The 14,080-nt window shown below is 50.6% G+C and overlaps 3 protein-coding genes across 5 annotated transcripts in view; 1 reads left to right on the plus strand and 2 right to left on the minus strand.

Annotated features, from left to right (window-relative positions):
• Nucleotides 1-4,950, plus strand: part of LOC106531020 (transcription initiation factor TFIID subunit 4) — a gene marked incomplete in the record, with an annotated part of 12,124 nt that extends 7,174 nt beyond the window's left edge. The window contains 6 exon segments of the mRNA XM_014026774.1: nt 772-941; nt 1,039-1,169; nt 2,409-2,534; nt 2,628-2,684; nt 3,050-3,160; nt 3,681-4,950. Coding sequence (XP_013882228.1) covers nt 772-941; nt 1,039-1,169; nt 2,409-2,534; nt 2,628-2,684; nt 3,050-3,160; nt 3,681-3,845 — 760 coding nt within the window.
• Nucleotide 4,951: 1 nt separating this feature from the next.
• LOC106531025 (BTB/POZ domain-containing protein kctd15) lies at nt 4,952-8,668 on the minus strand. Its single transcript, XM_014026779.1, has 5 exons — nt 7,890-8,668; nt 6,984-7,159; nt 6,708-6,852; nt 5,796-6,101; nt 4,952-5,218 (listed from the first exon to the last, which is right to left on the minus strand). The coding sequence occupies exons 1-5, from the start codon at nt 7,899-7,901 to the stop codon at nt 5,057-5,059; spliced, it is 801 nt and encodes a 266-aa protein (XP_013882233.1). The 5' UTR covers nt 7,902-8,668; the 3' UTR covers nt 4,952-5,056.
• Nucleotides 8,669-10,135: 1,467 nt separating this feature from the next.
• The window catches only part of si:ch211-269c21.2 (carbohydrate sulfotransferase 8), a 9,469-nt gene continuing 5,524 nt past the window's right edge, over nt 10,136-14,080 (minus strand). For all 3 annotated transcript variants that reach the window (XM_014026786.1, XM_014026783.1, XM_014026784.1), the window contains 2 exons: nt 12,809-12,849; nt 10,136-11,783 (listed from right to left, as the gene is read on the minus strand). In XM_014026786.1, the coding sequence (XP_013882240.1) occupies nt 10,773-11,783; nt 12,809-12,849 (1,052 nt within the window). In that variant the 3' untranslated portion in view covers nt 10,136-10,772. The remainder of the gene's footprint in view (nt 11,784-12,808; nt 12,850-14,080) is intronic.

A 14,080-nucleotide genomic window follows, 5' to 3' on the forward strand; every position in this document is an offset into this window, starting at 1 on the left:
GGTCTGAGCTGGTCTCAGGTCTGACCCAGGTCTCTGGTCTGAGCTGGTCTCAGGTCTGACCCAGGTCTCAGGTCTGAGCTGGTCTCAGGTCTGACCCAGGTCTCTGGTCTGAGCTGGTCTCAGGTCTGACCCAGGTCTCAGGTCTGAGCTGGTCTCAGGTCTGACCCAGGTCTCTGGTCTGAGCTGGTCTCAGGTCTGACCCAGGTCTCAGGTCTGAGCTGGTCTCAGGTCTGACCCAGGTCTCTGGTCTGAGCTGGTCTCAGGTCTGACCCAGGTCTCAGGTCTGAGCTGGTCTCAGGTCTGACCCAGGTCTCTGGTCTGAGCTGGTCTCAGGTCTGACCCAGGTCTCAGGTCTGAGCTGGTCTCAGGTCTGACCCAGGTCTCTGGTCTGAGCTGGTCTCAGGTCTGACCCAGGTCTCAGGTCTGAGCTGGTCTCAGGTCTGACCCAGGTCTCTGGTCTGAGCTGGTCTCAGGTCTGACCCAGGTCTCAGGTCTGAGCTGGTCTCAGGTCTGACCCAGGTCTCTGGTCTGAGCTGGTCTCAGGTCTGACCCAGGTCCCTGGTCTGACCCAGGTCTCTGGTCTGAGCTGGTCTCAGGTCTGAGCTGGTCTCAGGTCTGACCCAGGTCTCTGGTCTGACCCAGGTCTCAGGTCTGACCCAGTCTCAGGTCTGACCCAGTCTCAGGTCTGACCCAGGTCTCAGGTCTGAACCGGTCTCTGGTCAGGTCCTGGCTCAGGTCCCAGGTCAGACTGACGGTCCTCCTGGCCCACAGGGACGATGATGACATCAACGACGTGGCGTCGATGGCCGGCGTCAACCTGAGCGAGGAAAACGCTCGTATCCTAGCAACCAGCTCGGAGCTGGTCGGCACCAAGATCCGATCCTGCAAAGACGAGTCCTTCCTGCCCCCGGGCCTCCTGCACCGGCGCATCCTGGACACGGGTCAGTCGGTCCTGCAGAACCACCTGCAGGCTGTTTCCATAAAAACATGACTTGGTACCGTGTTTCCTCCTGGTTCTGACCCGGTTCTCTCCCTCAGCCAAGAAGCAGGGAGTGACGGAGGTCCCGCTGGACGTGGTGAACCTGGTCTCACACGCCACCGAGTCCCGGCTGCGCTCGCTGCTGGAGAAGGTCACAGTCATCGCTCAGCACCGCTCAGAGGGCGGCAAGGCAAGAGGGGGCGGGTCCAACGGGTCCACTGGGTCCACACATGGGTCCACCTACACACATGGGTCCATCTCCACACATGGGTCCACACACGGGTCCACTGGGTCCACACACGGGTCCATCTCCACACACGGGTCCACTGGGTCCACCGGGTCCACACACGGGTCCACCTACACACATGGGTCCAACAAGTCCACCGGGTCCACCACCACACACAGGTCCACGTCCACACACAGGTCCACACACTGGTCCACACATGGGTCCACAATCACACACAGGTCCACCACCACACACTGGTCCACTACCACACACGCGTCCACCAGTCCACCGGGTCCACCAACACACACGGGTCCACCGGGTCCACACACGGTTCCACAACCACACACTGGTCCACCACCACACACGGGTCCACAACCACACACGAGTCCACAACCACACACTGGTCCACACACTGGTCCAAAACCACAAACTGGTCCACACACGGTTCCACAACCACACACTGGTCCACCACCACACACGGGTCCACAACCACACACGAGTCCACAACCACACACTGGTCCACAACCACACACGGGTCCACACACTGGTCCACAACCACACACTGGTCCACACACTGGTCCACAACCACACACGAGTCCACAACCACACACTGGTCCACAACCACACACTGGTCCACAACCACACATGGGTCCACAACCACACACTGGTCCAAAACCACAAACTGGTCCACACACGGATCCACAACCACACACTGGTCCACAACCACACACTGGTCCACAACCACACACTGGTCCACAACCACACATTGGGCCACACACTTGTCCACAACCACACACGGGTCCACGTCCACACACGGGTCCACGTCCACACACTTGTCCACAACCACACACGGGTCCACAACCACACACGGGTCCACAACCACACACGGGTCCACAACCACACACGGGTCCACAACCACACACTGGTCCACGTCCACACACGGGTCCACAACCACACACTTGTCCACAACCACACACAGGTCCACCTCCACACACAGGTTCACAACCACACACAGGTCCACAACCACACTCAGGTCCACAACCACACACGGGTCCACAACCACACACTGGTCCATGTCCACACACGGGTCCACCTCCACACACAGGTTCACAACCACACACGGGTCCACAACCACACAGGATTTATTCTCACTGCTCAGGTTTTGGACCGGGTCTGTAACGGTTCCCTGGTCTTCCTCGGCAGGATGAAGAGCACTACGAGCAGACGACTGATGTTCGATCTCAGCTCAGATTCTTTGAGCAGCTCGAGCGGCTGGAGAAGCAGAGGAAAGACGAGCAGGAGCGAGAGATCCTGCTGAAGGCCGCCAAGGTACCAGACACCTGTGCACACCTGTGCACACCTGTGCAGACCCGTTAATCCTGGTCTGTAGACACAACCTGAACTCTGACGTTTGTCTTCCAGAGCCGGGCCCGGCAGGAGGATCCAGAACAGATCCGGCTCAAGCAGAAAGCAAAAGAGGTACGACTCAGATTTATGCTTTTATTTTGAAACGCTTGTTTCTTCCTGCAGACTCAGTTTTATGCTTTTATTTTGAAACACTTGTTTCTTCCTGCACTCAGTTTTATGCTTTTATTCTGAAATGCTCGTTTCTTCCAGCAGCAGCGTCAGAAACAAACAGCTTCCGGTTTGTTGATGAAACTGTTTTCACAGATTTAAATCTAATCAGATTTAAGCTCCGCCCCCATTCTTCCACATGTTTGAAATGTGTTCTCATGAGCTCTTCTTCTGAGACAGCTTCAGGTGGTCGTGTCACCTGAAGCCACGGCGTCCTGCAGGTGACTTCCTGTCCTCACTGCGTCTGTCTTCTCTGTCTCCTCCCACAGCGGCACCAGCAGGAACAGGCGGAGATCCGACAGCGGGACGCCAACCTCACGGCTCTCGCTGCAATCGGGCCACGCAAGAAACGCAAACTGGAGTCCGGAGGCGGCGGCGAGGTACGGCGTCACACAGTTGGCTCGGGCCAGGTGCAGCACGACCCGGTTTATAGGAGGGTCCGTGTTGTGGGAGCTGTAAGCCCCGCCCACTTCCCCTCTGAACACACTAATTACAGCTAAACGTCCTAGAAAAATGTTTATTTTCTCAAATAAAAGAAGTGGCTCCACCCACTGTTGATATGGGTGGAGCCTGAGTTCAGAGGTACATGATACTCACAGCCCTCCCCCTCCAGTCTGAACAGCACTGAGAAAAGGGGTCAGGGCTGGCCTCGGGCTGTTGTTCCAGGCGGTTTCAGCTCAGCAGACTCAGAGTGGGGAGGGGCTTAGAGATGCCCCACCCCCTCCTCTTCCTGAGGCTGACCCCTCACCACAGGGGGTGGAGGATGTGGGGGCGTTCAAACATCAAAACAACTCTTTACCAAACCTGAAGGCTCAGGGTTCATCACTGGAATATTTTGGTACCCTGCTCCGGTTCTGGTTCTGGTGTCGGTGTCTCTGACCCCCTCTCCTCCTCTCCCAGGTGGCCTCGGGCTCAGGTGTGGGTTCCTCGGTGAGCTCCTCCCCCCGGCAGCAGCAGCTCCGGCAGCGGATCACACGAGTCAACCTCAGGGACTTCATCTTCTGTCTGGAGCAGGACCGCAGCACGACCCGGTCCCTGACGCTCTACAAGGCCCTGCTGAAGTGATAAGCCCCGCCCCCGAGTCCTCCGGTCATGGCGAGGGGGCGGGGTGATGCTCCTAAACCGCAGCATCTCACCTGGACACGCCGCCCACAGGCCGGACCCTCAGCTCTGCTGTTACACAACGTCTTGAGTCTTCAGGTCCGGTTCAGACCCCTCCCTGCTGCTGGGAGTCAGACCAGAACCACCTGAACCAGAACCTGGACTCTGCTCCGTTTTACCTCCACAGATTCTTACACAGGAAGTTTTCTACAAGAACTCTCAGGGACGGTTCTGATCCACGTTAGTCCTCCGTGAGAAGGAACTTTGGTTTTATTGGTTTTACTGATGACGCCATCGGTTCTGATTGGACCCACCTCGACCCGCCTCAAAGCTTCATCAGAGGATAAACCACAACTGGACCAGTCTGTGTGTCTGCTCTGATTGGCTGTCAGACAGGAAGTTGCTCTGATTAGCTATCAGTGCCCCGCCCCCTTTCCTGCAGACTCCTGTACCTGAACAGGTGCCTTCTGAGTGGACCCTTCAGGACGCCAGCTCGCTGCGGTTCAGAGAGTTCTACTTGGTTCTGATCGTCCTCTCAGAACCGGGTCGGGTCGCGGTGGGGGTGGAGACGGATCGTGACGCCTCGATGGTTTTAACGGTTAATCGTGATCGACGCGCTACAGGTGTCACTTCCTGCTGGGAGTCCGACAATCAACCAATCATCTGATCATTTGACCGGATCAGACCAGAACCAGAACTTTCTCATTTTTAAAAAAGGTTTTGAACTCTTTAAATGTGAATCTGAACCTTTTCCCACCATGTGACTCACAGGAAGTGACTCCTCCTCTTCATCACCTCGGTTCTGATGAAGACCGAAGCTGTAGAACCTGTAGACGCAGTCGGACCTCAAGAGTCTGAAGGTTTTTAACGCTTTAAAACAACTTTTAGTTTGGGTTTAGCTCCGCCCCCTTTAGCTGGAACCGACGCCGAACACTGAGCTTTGGTCCACGGGCCGGACGGTTCTGATGGTTCTGAATTTATTTATATTTCCTACTTCCTGTTTTCAGCCTGATGCAGTTTTACACGTGTTTGTACCTTTTTGCTACAAAATAAAACCAAGAAGAAGAAACTTTTGTCTGAATTTTTCTCTCTTTATCTGAACCAAACACAAACGGGTCGAGTCCAGCTGTTTGGGTCCGGCTCAGGTGAGTCCTGATCCAGGTGAGTCCCTGAGCTCAGTCCAGAGGTTCCTGTTTGACCCGTATCGGGCTGCTGCTCCTGGACCTGCTGAGCGTCAGCTCGCGGCACAGGATATACTCGCTGAACTGGGTGGAGTCCACGCCGCCGCCGCACGACGCCTTCATGCTGAAGCCTTTATGAAAGAGACGCTCCAGGACCTGCAGGAGCACATGGAGAGCCAGGTCAATGAGTTAACCTGATCCAAGGTTATAAAAGTTTGGATTTTTCATTATAGTTTAGGTTTATTTCATTGTGACTTTTTTCTTTATTCAGTTTTAATTAGTTTTTACAGTGGATTTGTTAGTTTTTATTAATTATTGCATTTTTAATGCTTAATTTTAGTTTAGTTTTTATTAATTATTGCATTTTTAATGCTTTCAAAGAAATCCCAAAGTGGACGTTGTTGTTTTCTCCCAACATTTGTCATCATTTAGCAGGTGATGCTGAGCAGCAGCAGACTGTAAACAAGTGTTGTTACAGACCACAGCTGATGGAAACTACTCCATTAAAATAAACTGAAACACTAAAACTAAGGATATTCTGTCTATAATTTCAGTTAGTTTTAGTTTAGTAAAAAATGTATGGTCTTTTATTGCAGTTTTTATTTATTGTAGTTAACTACATAATGTTTCATTATTTATTTAGTTTTAGTTAACTATAATAACCCTGACCGGAACAGAACCAGCAGGAAGTGGGGCGTCCTCTTGCTGGCTTCTGATTGGCTGACAGTCTCACCTGTACAGAGTTCAGTCTGCAGTATCCGTTGAGCGGGAAGCGGATCACGTGGGTCGGGTCCAGGTTCCAGCCGGCGTTCACAGAGTTACACATGACGTCTCCAGTCTCGGGGAAGACCTCCTCAATCAGAACCTTCTCTCCGCTCACGGCAATCCTCTCGCCCAGGTCCGGTGTGACCCGGACCACCAGAACCTCGCAGGGCGGCGCCGCTCGTCTGGCTTCCCGCTCCGCCTGCCAGCGCTCCAGCTCCCGCACCATCGGGGTCAGCTGGTAGAACCGGGCCTCCTCGTACAGCTGGGGGAAGTCCTGGGGGAGGGGTCAGAGGTCAGACCTGGAGCCTCACCAGGTGATCGTGTGACATCACCAGGTGATCGTGACATCACCAGGAGATCGTGTGACATAATCAGGTGATTGTGTGACATGACCAGGTGATCGTGTGACATCATCAGGTGATTGTGTGACATCACCAGGTGAATGTGCGACATCACCATATTACCAGGTGATCGTGTGACATCACCAGGAGATCGTGTGACATCACCAGGAGATCGTGTGANTGACATCACCAGGAGATCGTGTGACATCACCAGGAGATCGTGTGATATCACCAAGTGATCGTGTGACATCATCAGGTGAACGTGCGACATCACCAGGTGATCGTGCGACATCACCAGGTGATCGTGTGACATCACCAGGTGATCGTGTGACATCACCAGGTGATCGTGTGACATCATCAGGTGATTGTGTGACATCACCAGGTGAACGTGCGACATCACCATATCACCAGGTGATCGTGTGACATCACCAGGAGATCGTGTGACATCACCAGGTGATCGTGACATCATCAGATGATCGCGTGACATCACCAGGTGACCATGACATCATCAGATGATCGTGTGACATCACCAGGTGTACCTGGAAGTCCTCAGGCAGCAGCAGCCTGCAGGTCCTCATGAAGCTCAGGATGTAGCGGAAGATGTTTCCATCTCGGTCGATGAAGTAGTGCTGCTTCAGACCGTCCAGCACGATCGGGTCAGAACCGTTGAACAGACGGCTGATCCTGCACGTGCACACACAGACAGGTGGGGCAAAACAGGATCATTATTAACAAACAGGTCAATAAAACACAAGAACTGGTCAGAACCACGTTTAGAACCTTTACAGCGCACCTGTCCGCTGACAGACCCTCACCTGGACTCAGGGAACTTGGTGAGCGTGGCCAGGCTGCTGGTGTACATGTGGCCCCCCACATCAATGTGCACGGGGGCGTTGGCCTTGGTGAGCTGAGCGGGGGACGGGATGCCCTGGGCACCCACAGGTGAAACAGGTGAGTGGCTTACAGACATCCTGGACAGGCTCCGCCCCTCCTGTAGAAGGTAAACACAGGCAGGAGCTTTACATCAGAAATGACATCATCATCACCCCACCACACAGTTTGTTGTCCAGGCTGATGTCCTGGGTGGGGGGGTCTATGGATTAACCCCGCCCCAACTCTAACAGCAGAGGGAGGCAGTTTGGCCCCGCCTCCAACTTGGGACCTTTTTAAACAAAGGCTGTTCCGAACCGATAGGATTTTACTGAAACAGTGAGAAATAAAAGAAAACCTAATTTTCTGAGTCACGTGCCCTCCGGATCAGAGTAACGCCGGTCTGCGTCTCATTCCAGACTCCATTAAAAAAACTGCAGATTTAAGCAGCTCCACTCACTGACAGCACGACTCATCTGATCTGTTAGTTTAAATCTGACATATTTTATTTACTATGGGATTTTAAAAGGCTTTTATTAATAAATATCTACTAAAATAATACCAAACGTTGTCCGATCAGAAACGCGTTTAGGAAGACCAAGACACTGAATCGAGAAACAAAAACTTGTTTTATTTTGATTTATTTATCTTAAAAACATTAATATTTTTGCCGAATTAAATGTCGATACGTTCGCTCACAGGTCATGTTGAAGTTTTTATCATACTTAAAGCTTTGCTCGCAGAAGAATTAAAAAAGACGTTATTTGAACGGAGTCTGGTGGCGAGCCTAACTATCGACGTGTAGAACCAGATTTCAGGTTGGAGACTGGCAGCACGTGCTCGGATCTCACCTGAGAGGACATGGGGAGTCTGCGGCTCCGGGTTCCGGCTGCTCTTCAGCCCAGTTCGGTTCGGTTCTGTGGGTCCTGCGGTGTGAGAGAAGCCGAAGCAGCCAGATCAGATCGCGTCTCCGTCAGAATGAAATCAGCAGGGCTGGAAGAGGAGCGTGGCCCCGGGCCTCTTCAGACCCCCGGGGGGTCGGGAGGGATCTGTCCCGCCCCGACTGATCCGGGTGGGGGAGGCAGCAGCTGTTCCTCAGCTCGTCCTGATCCAGACTCCGGTCCTCGAGCAGACGAAGCTCCATCATCATCATCGTCATCCAAGACACCCCAATGGCCCGCGGCCACGCGCGCCATTTCCATGACCGTGCTGAGTGGGTGCGCGCACACTGACCCAGTTCACTGCAGAACCACCGAACCCTCACCCCGCCTCGAACCGCTCCGAGCAGCAGAGCGCGTGCCATGAAGCACTGGAGCATCCTGGTGACTTTTGACCTCCACGAGTTTACAGAAAGTTCTGGTGCTGCTCAGAGTCTTCATCACCAGGATGAAGATTAAGATCAGTTAGTGATGCTGCCTGCCTCACCTGTCCAGGTAACCTGGCTCCGCCCTCTTTGACATGACCAACAGCTTCTTCATCCCACACTTTTAAACCCTCCATGGATTCAGCTGATGAAGAGGATCATCATCGTCACCACAGCCAAAAGCTAAAAGTAGTGAAGAACCACTTTAAATTCAAAGTATGGTAGCTCAAAGGGCCTGGGACGTCAAATTTTTGTAATAAACATGAATGTGTTTTTTGAAAGATAACATTGATAACATATTGCAAAACAAATTTCACTTCGTTCAGATAAACGGTTGTTGAGATATTTGCTCGTGAAGAAACAGGAAGTGATGTCAAAGGGGAATGTCTGCATGTAAACAGAGCGATGCTACAAAAGCTAACAGAGACTGTGGAGAAGAATCTGATGTTTCTTTACATTATTTTGAGTTGCTATCAAAGAGACGAAGAACAGTTAAAGTTTAAATAATTTTGATCTAATAAACAGAGACCAGCGAGTTTATTGAGTTCCCCTTTGATGTCACTTCCTGTTTCACTATGAGCCAAATTCAAAGGAAAACAGGCCAGTTATGTGACAAAATGGGTAAAATCATGTGTACTATGCCAGTTTTCTTAAGTATAAAGATGCTTTCTTTGACTTTTTGTATTTGAAGTATAGGCATGTCACAGGAAATTTAAAGTAAACTAAAAGCTCAGCAAAAGGTTTTAGTCTTACATAAAGGTTTAAAACAGCTAAAAGTAACAAAAGACAAACTAAAAGCTACAAAGGCTAACTAAAAGCTAAAACAGTAAAACAGTGATCTAAAGAAATGCTAGATAGATGCTAAATGTAGCAAAAGGCCAAAAGCAGAAAAATGCCAACTAAAAGTTCAAAGTAGTCGAACAGCAGCTAAAAGTTGTAAGATGCTAAAACAGTAACACAATCAAAAGTATTAAAAGTCTAGATAGAAGATAAAGGTAGCAAAAAGCCAAAAGTAACTAAAGGCCAACTAAAAGTTCAAAGTTGTAGCAGCTACAGCAGACAAAAGTACCTGAATGCTAGCTAAAAGCTAAAGATAGCAAGAAGTTGTTTTACATTTTTGCCAAAAGTAACAATTGCTAATAACTAAAAGCTTTAAGTAGCTAATGCTAAGTAAAAACTAAAACAGTAAAACAGTGAGCTAAAGTAAATGCTAGCTAGATGCTAAATGTAGCAAAAGGTCAACTAAAATCTCAAAGTTGTAGCAGCTACAGTAGACAAAGGCACCTGTATGCTAGCTAAAAGCTAAAGATAGCAAGAAGTTTTAGATTTATGCTTTTGACAAAAGTTACAAATAACCACCTAAAGGCCAAAAGTAACAATTGCTAACTAAAACTCTAAGTAGCTCAATGCCAACTAAAAGCTCTAAGTAGCTTAATGCTAACTAAAAGCTCTAAGTAGCTTAATGCTAACTAAAAGCTCTAAGTAGCTTAATGCTAACTAAAAGCTCTAAGTAGCTTAATGCTAACTAAAAGCTGACATGATACAAAATAAAATCAGAGCCAGTAGCTGAAGCTGATGTGAACGAGAACAACGTTTTTGAAGAAACTAAATAAATCAGCTGTTTCTGCGGGAAAATGTTTGCAAACAAAAAAAAATTTAAAATAAAAAGTATAAAAGTTCTAAAAGCTAAAATGTCTCAGCAGCTGAAAACGATGACTCAGCGTTCAGACTGGATCAGGTTTTAGTTCTCTTTATTAAAATCAACATGAAGTTTGGGAGGTTCTGACAGACGACCCGGGTCTTCAGGATGTGGACCAGAACAAAACCTGTTTATTAAAAAATAAACTTTAAATATAAAAGCTGGCAGTGTCAGGAGTCGGTTCTGATCCGGTTTGCTCCCAGCTATTGTACCTGAGAACGGGTCAGCTCAGCAGAACTTCACAGAAGTGGCTGCAGCTTCAGTCTGAGTCAGAACCAGGAGATGGATCCAGCTCCAGGTGAGGACAGGTGACCTCAAACAGCTGGTGGTCCCTGCAGGCACATCCTGATCCGCTGACTCAGCAATTATTAAACTAAGATGTGTTTAAAGTTCTGGTTCTGGTGCAGCTAGAGGCGGGGCTCGGTGCAGGGATGGAGCTCAGTGCAGAGGGTGGGGCTCGGTGCAGGGGCAGGGCTCGGTACAGAGAGCGGAACTTGGTACAGGGGGCGGGGCTCAGTGCAGGGCTCAGTGCTCGGTACATAGGGCAGAGCTCAGTGCAGGGGGCGGGGCTCGGTACAGAGGGCGGGGCTCAGTGCTCAGTACATAGGGCGGAGCTCAATGCAGGGGGCGGGGCTCGGTACATAGGGCAGAGCTCAGCGCAGTGGGCGGAGCTCAGTGCAGGTCTGAGAAGGGTTTGGGGTAGTTGAACAGCAGGTAGTCCAGGTAGTAAAAGTCAAAGAGCTGCTGCCTCTCGGTGGCGTTCAGCTGGGAGAAGTACCTCTGTGTGATTCTGGACGAGGTCCGCTCCGCCTTCGGGTTGCGGTCCTTGAAGTCGGGGAAGGTGAGGTTGGCAGGCGCTCTGATGGCGCTCAGCAGCAGGTTGGCGTCCTCCTCCAGACTCTCGAACTTGCCGATGAAGTGGTAGCGCAGCAGGCAGGGGCTGCAGAGCCGGCTGACGGGCTCCCAGTGGATGTCCAGGCCCACGGGCCGCCGCACGTCCAGCAGGTACCGCACGAACTCCCTGAAGGTGACGCCGGCGCCGCTGCTCAGGGCGGCGCTCGTGGCGTTGGCCCGGTACCTGGAGATGATGGCCCGTCCGAACACCGGGTGGTAGTACCGGTTGGGACTCTCGAACTTGTCCCGGAAGGCGGAGACGAGGCGCTGGAAGGGCTCCCTGACGAACAGAACCTTGGTGTAGGACCGGAGGCGCCGGACCAGCCCGGCCCGCTCGTAGCTCTCCAGGCGCCGCAGGCGGTTGGAGTAGTGCACCACGTCGTGCGGGATGTCCTGCGTGGAGCGGGCGCTGCCGCCCAGAACCATCAGGACCCGCTTCCAGTTGGAGCAGCCCGCTTTGGGCACCTCACAGTACAGCAGACGGAACCGGTCCTCCACGTAGATCCGGGACACCTGCTGGCGGGTCACCTGCCTCCTGCTGGAGAAGGGGTGGAGCTTGGAGCACACCTGCTTCAGCAGGCGGAGCCGGGACTTCTGGGTCCACCCCGGCTGCTGCAGAACCTCCTGGCCTCCGGGGGGCGGAGTCTTCAGCAGCAACTTCCTGTGACGCTTGGTGACCGGCCGCTTGTTGCCCAGCAACGGACTGAAAAACGAGGAGACGGACGGGAGACCGGGAGGAGGGATCAGAACCCGACTGGTACCGGGATCACCGGACCGCTGAGCTGACTCCTGAAACAAACAAACAAACTCAGAGTAAACTGAACTCTAATGAGCTTCATGGTTCTGATCCATTTCTGACTGGTTCTGATTCTTCTGCAGTCGGTATGAAGGAGAGTAGAAACAAACAGAACTGTTTATTTATATTTACTGTTTACATCCTGTTTGTCGTCATGTTTACTTCCTGTTTGTTGTCATGTTAACTTCCTGTTTACTTCCTGTTTGTTGTCATGTTNTGTTTACTTCCTGTTTGTTGTCATGTTAACTTCCTGTTTACTTCCTGTTTGTTGTCATGTTTACTTCCTTTTTGTTATGTGTACTTCCTGTTGACTTCCTGTTTGTTGTCATGTTTACTTCCTGTTGACTTCCTGTTTGTCATCATGTTTACTTCCTGTTTGTCATCATGTTTACTTCGTTTGTCGTCATGTTTACTTCTTGTTTGTTGTCATGTTAACTTCCTGTTTGTCATCATGTTTACTTCCTATTTGTTATGTTTACTTCCTGTTGACTTCCTGTTTGTTGTCATGTTTACTTCCTGTTTGTCATCATGTTTACTTCTTGTTTGTTGTCATGTTAACTTCCTGTTTACTTCCTGTTTGTCGTCATGTTTACTTCCTGTTTGTCGTCATGTTTACTTCCTGTTTATGTTTACTTCCTGTTGACTTCCTGTTTGTTGTCATGTTTACTTCCTGTTGACTTCCTGTTTGTTGTCATGTTTACTTCCTGTTTGTCGCTTTTAAAGACTTTGTCTTGATTCATTCAGTCAAAAAGTTTTCCGTCTTTTTGTTTTTGTTTTGTAATAAATAAAAAAACAAATAAAGTTAAATCAGAAGCTGGTTGAACTCTTGAATCAGACTCGGGTTTTACTTTGATTCATTTCTGTTATTATTTGTATTAAATTAATAATTAAGTTTTTTCGGTCTCTGTTCCTGGTTCTGTTGGACTCGAGTTCTGCAGGTTTCATGTAAAAACCAGGTCTGGGTTCTGTCAGGGATCCAGCAGGAGTCCAAAGGGGGGCGCTGTGGGACCAGACTCACCTGGTCCATGGTCCACCTGGGAGCCATCAGAACCGGCACACCTGAAACAGAAACAGAGGACTGAGGACCCGGGTCAGAACAAGGAGACCAACAGAACCCATGGGAGACTGATGAAGACGAAAGACATCAGGACTATAATGGACTCATCACCTGCAGACCAGATAAAACCCCATGAGAAGTTTTGTTTTAGAAAAACCTGGATCTGAACCAGAACCTGGACCTGCAGGTGATGAAGGAACAAGCTGAGTCATCGTCACTCTCAGCAGATCTTCATCACATCAACATCAGAACCTGTTCAGACCCGTCGGGCTTCACGTGGGACCTGACAGGTCTCTGGTTTTTAATGGAACCGGTTCAGCTGGGAACAGATCCCACTGGAGGATCAGGACAGAAACCAAAGAAAAACAGAAAAACTCTGACCCTCAGCTCCTCCTCAGAACCAGAACCTGTCTGGACCGGTGCTCAGACCCACAAGTCCAGTCCTCATATAAAGCTCCAAAACCTGATCCAGTCCTTGTCCCGCTTTGAGCCCTGGTTCCCAGTCCAGGTCCTGGTACCGGGTCCAGTTTTATAAACACGTGACAGAAGAGGCTTTGAGCTGTTGAGCTTTGAGATGTATGAAAGGTTGAAGGACCGGACCGGACCGGACCGGAGAGTTCAATCTGAGTTCAGCAGGTCAGACTGAACAAACTGGTTTCAGGTAAATCAGATCAGCTGCTGAGCAGTGTGTGTGTGTGTGTGTGTGTGTGTGTGTGTGTGTGTCAGCTGACAGATGTGTGCAGCTGGAGGCGGTGGTTCTGTTCTGATCCGTCTCTCCGTCTCCTCCATCAGCTGCTCCGCTCGTCATCGTCAACAAGGCGGCCGCAGCAGATGGGTCCTCTCCTCCAGCTCCAGGCCCGGTTCTAACCAAACCAGAACCACGCCACGTCTACCAGAGCTTCGTCACTGCCGAGACCCGAGACGCTGCAAGAATCAGCCGAACCAGAACCAGATGTCCTCAGAGTCCTGCTGGACGGGGAGACGAGCAGGGACACCTTCAAAGGGGTGTGTCTTCACGTGTGACGGGTTCCGTCTGTGGAACGGGTTTAATCAGAACCAAGCTGCAGTGTGCCGCGACACGCTCCCATCATGAACAACTCCAGGTTTGAACGTGTTCAAAATAAAATTAAAAACTTTATTTGTCTCGTTCAGATGGACAGAAGGTGATAAATATTCCTCAGAGACTTTTATCAGCCAGTGTTTTATTTATGTACACAGTATATAATATATATA

This window comes from Austrofundulus limnaeus, unplaced genomic scaffold (assembly GCF_001266775.1).
Source record: "Austrofundulus limnaeus strain Quisiro unplaced genomic scaffold, Austrofundulus_limnaeus-1.0 Scaffold588, whole genome shotgun sequence".
Classification (NCBI taxonomy): domain Eukaryota; kingdom Metazoa; phylum Chordata; class Actinopteri; order Cyprinodontiformes; family Rivulidae; genus Austrofundulus; species Austrofundulus limnaeus.